The sequence below is a fragment of the Arachis duranensis genome, chromosome 6 (assembly GCF_000817695.3).
Source record: "Arachis duranensis cultivar V14167 chromosome 6, aradu.V14167.gnm2.J7QH, whole genome shotgun sequence".
NCBI lineage: Eukaryota > Viridiplantae > Streptophyta > Magnoliopsida > Fabales > Fabaceae > Arachis > Arachis duranensis.
In genome coordinates, this window is record NC_029777.3 from 98,779,853 (window position 1) to 98,783,653 (window position 3,801).

At 46.7% G+C, this 3,801-nt stretch overlaps 1 protein-coding gene across 1 annotated transcript; it reads right to left on the minus strand.

Moving 5' to 3' along the window:
* Positions 1-1,521: 1,521 nt before the first annotated feature.
* On the minus strand, positions 1,522-3,398 carry LOC107494991 (serine/threonine-protein phosphatase 7 long form homolog). The gene is made up of 4 exons (XM_016116025.1): positions 3,327-3,398; positions 2,008-2,750; positions 1,804-1,891; positions 1,522-1,710 (listed from the first exon to the last, which is right to left on the minus strand). Exons 1-4 carry the CDS (start codon positions 3,396-3,398, stop codon positions 1,522-1,524), a joined length of 1,092 nt encoding a protein of 363 aa, XP_015971511.1.
* Between the last annotated feature and the right edge of the window lie 403 nt (positions 3,399-3,801).

Sequence of the window (3,801 nt, forward strand, 5' to 3'; positions counted from 1 at the left end):
CGCAGATCCAAACCGGCCAAAGAGATGCGGCCTCTGCAGGCAGCCAGGACACACCCGTCGTAGTTGTCCACAAGCCGCAGGACCCAGCGGGAATGCTGGGAATTAATAGGAGATTTGGTTTGTCTGTTTTTATTTCTTACTATATCAGCAGATGTATTTTATTTCAGTTAGCGACCATTGTTCTACGTGGAACTAAGTTGTATTCTATAAGTGTTGAAACTTGTAATTCGTACCACATATGTATGTTGAATGTCTTTCTAATTTTGGAATTTAGTGACTAAAACAAACTACACTATCTGGTGGGATGACTGATAATATTTAACATAACACCAAAGTACATAACATAAGATAACATCGAAGTACATAACATCAAAGTTCATAACATAACATCAAAGTACATAACATCAAAGTACATTACATAACACTGATAACCAACAAAGAAGGTACATAATATAAACATAATAACACGACATACACCACAATCCATAAATCATCTAAATAGGTGCGACCCCGTGCCACATCGGTGTGGCACCCGTGTCCTGTAACCCCTACGTATAAGTGGCTCCTCATCCTCAATCGAGTCATCGCTGTCATCCGGAACTGCGTCGGTCGGGGTCCTGGGCGGAACATGCATGGGTCTGGATGATGACGGGCCGGCAACTGAATGTGACCCCAGAGTATGGGCCGATGCTGGCGTCCCACCCAGGGCAAAAGTATGCGCAGAAGGAACCGTGGCAGGCTCATTCAGATCTACATCTAGAGGTGCCTGTGTCGGTGTCGTGTGAACCCGTCCTCGTGCAGCCTCATCCTCCTACATAATGGTCCGGATATCCTCAAGGAAATGCGGTCCACCGAACTCGGCGACAATGCCATCACTAGCAAGGAAGTCTGGAAACATGGAGCCCGGACTCACCCATGGAGTACTCTCCTGAAGGGTCTGATCGTCACCGGGAACACCGATGAAATAATCTCCAAGTGGTCCACCCCCAAGCCCAGCCTCAGTGTGACTCGTCGGATCTCCCATGCCAGATCCATACCACTCACCATCATGCCCCCTGATTGGGCCTATCAACCCCCACTGCAGCACCTCCTCTAGCTACATCCCCCCTAGCCTGATGGGCACCCTCTCTAGCAGCAGCACCCCTCCTCCTGCCTCCACGACCACGTCGTCTCCTGCCACCCCTAACTGCATCCTCGACGTCATCCATAGCATGATCAACCCAATTCCACTCACGCTGGCTACGACGTGTCCCGACCCGTGCTCTCCTCTCAGTACGACGTCTGTCAGGAACATCGTCGACCCGGGCCATATCTGGAACTCGCCCTACACCCCTCTGCGTCGCCTCATCTGGAATAGGAATACCTCTCGGATCCCCCAATAACATCTCCGGCGACAGGAACCTCTTTCCGTGCTGATGCCACCATGTCAAGAAATCATGAGAAGGACCGGGGTCGGGCATAAGTGCGCCGGGAACCAACGGTCACCTCCTCTCCCGTCCTTCGACATCAAGAAGTCGATGTTCAGGGCGGGACGCGGGGGGGCTGAACGCCGCCAAACTGCGGTAAAACTCTATCAACCTGATGCCACTCTACCACAGCAAAATAAATCAACGACGTCACACACCGCCATAACATCGTATGCCGCAGCTCCAAGACCTCCGGATGGACAACCTGGATGACGTCGAGTGCGCTATACGGCATCCATATGAACTGAAAAAAGCAATCAATAACAGTTTAACACTTCCGTTAAACGATATAAACTGAAACAACGACTGGAGCTAAGTATGGTTTCAGCGTACTTACATCCCGAGGCTGTAACAAGTCGATCTTCAGGCGAGCCATCTGTACCCGAGGTCCCTTGTTGCTAATCCCAGGATTGTAACAAGCCCATCTGCAAAACAGGTTAAACATTCTACTGCATTCATCACTCACTCTACAATGCATGAAATTGCTTCCATAATATAAAAAAATACAATAACGATACATAGCAGAAAACAATAACGGTACCTCGAGGAAAGGGGCCAGCTAATCTCATCATACCCAGTAGGCCTAAATAAAGGAAACCTCCAGAAGATCCAAGACTGCAGTAACTGTAAAGGCCCAGCTAACTTGACGACATGTCTGTTGGCGACTCGGCACATGCACCGGTACAACCATGCTAGTGCCGCCGACCCCCAACTGTAGCTACCCATCTCCTCAAGCCGAGCAACATACGGTAGCCATCTGATGTGTATACGATTGCCGGACTTGTCGGCAAACAGCTGCGTGCCCAATAAGATCATGATATAGGCACGGGCAAAGCGCCTAACTGTCTCCTCATCAGCCCCGTCGGGACACTCTCCGAATGTCTCCTGGAACCAGGTGCAGTTGACTGCGAATTTCTGAACCTGGTTCTCGGGAGGTAAAACCCCGAGCAACTCATGGAACCACTGCCAAGCTGGCCTCCCACCCTCAATGTACAGGTGGAAGTCCGTCAAGCAACCACTAACGTAATGTCCGTCCACTGGCAACCCCAGCTGGTATGCAACGTCCTGAAGCGTGATGGTGCACTCCCCGAACGGCATGTGGAAGGTGTGCGTCTCAGGCCGCCACCTCTCGACGAATGCGCTGACTAGGGGCTCGTCTAGTCGGAACCATTTGTCGTTTAGTCTCGCAAGATGGTACAATCCGGCCATCTGCAAGTACGGAACGTACCTCTCATCAAGACGCATCCCCTGCTGCCGCCTAACGCTGGATATGCAACGACGAGGCTGGCCAGTACATAAACCGCATAATTAGAACAGATCCATAAACCACTAAGATATACAATTTATTTCGTAAAGAACCAAAAAATAAATGGTGCAACACAAGATACATGAAACAGGCAACCAACATTGTATACACAAACCGCTAACATAAACCACGTGCAAACACCATTAACAAATACAACAATCACTAATAAGTAAAACCGTTAACAAAAACCACTAGCATACACCTCTATCATAAACCACAACCTTAAACCACTAACCGTCACTAAAACCACTATCCACAAACCATTAACAAAAACCGCTAACAAAACACAATAAAAAAAATCACTAACAAAAACCACTGGCCTAAACCACTACCTTAAACCGCTAACACTAACATAAACCGCTATAAAAAACCATTAACAAAAACCACTTGCCTACACCACTATCCTAAACCACTATCCTAAACCACTAAATGTTACATAAACCATTACAAAAAACCACTATCAAATACCACTATCACAAACTGCTTTCATCAATCACTACCATAAACCACTAACAAAAAACACTATCAACAGCGCAACATCATAAACCACTAACCTCGTCGTTGATCACCCCGACGATATGAGCAACTCCATCCAAACGATAAAGCCTCCCCGGATCGTCCCCCATCCCCTGAATATGCCTCCCTTGTCTTACTCGACCCGAATGTTGGTCGTTTTCTCTGAGATTTGGTAGGGTATGAAAATGACTAAGTGATTCGAATGAACTTGGTTCGAACTCCTTATATAGCCAAAACCCTTGTAATTTGAATAAACTAGATTCGAATTACTCATGTTCACAAAGCCCTAGTAATTCGAATCAATATGATTCGAACCATACTCATGTGTCGTTCTCAATATAATTCGAATTAACTTATTTCGAACTACACTATTATAATTCAAACCTACTCGTTTCGAATTACTAAGGAATTTTGTTTGATAATTCGAATCTTATTGATTCGAATTACATAGGAGAATATCTTGGAAGTAATTCGAATTGATTCAACTCGAATTACATGGAAACCTAATTCGAA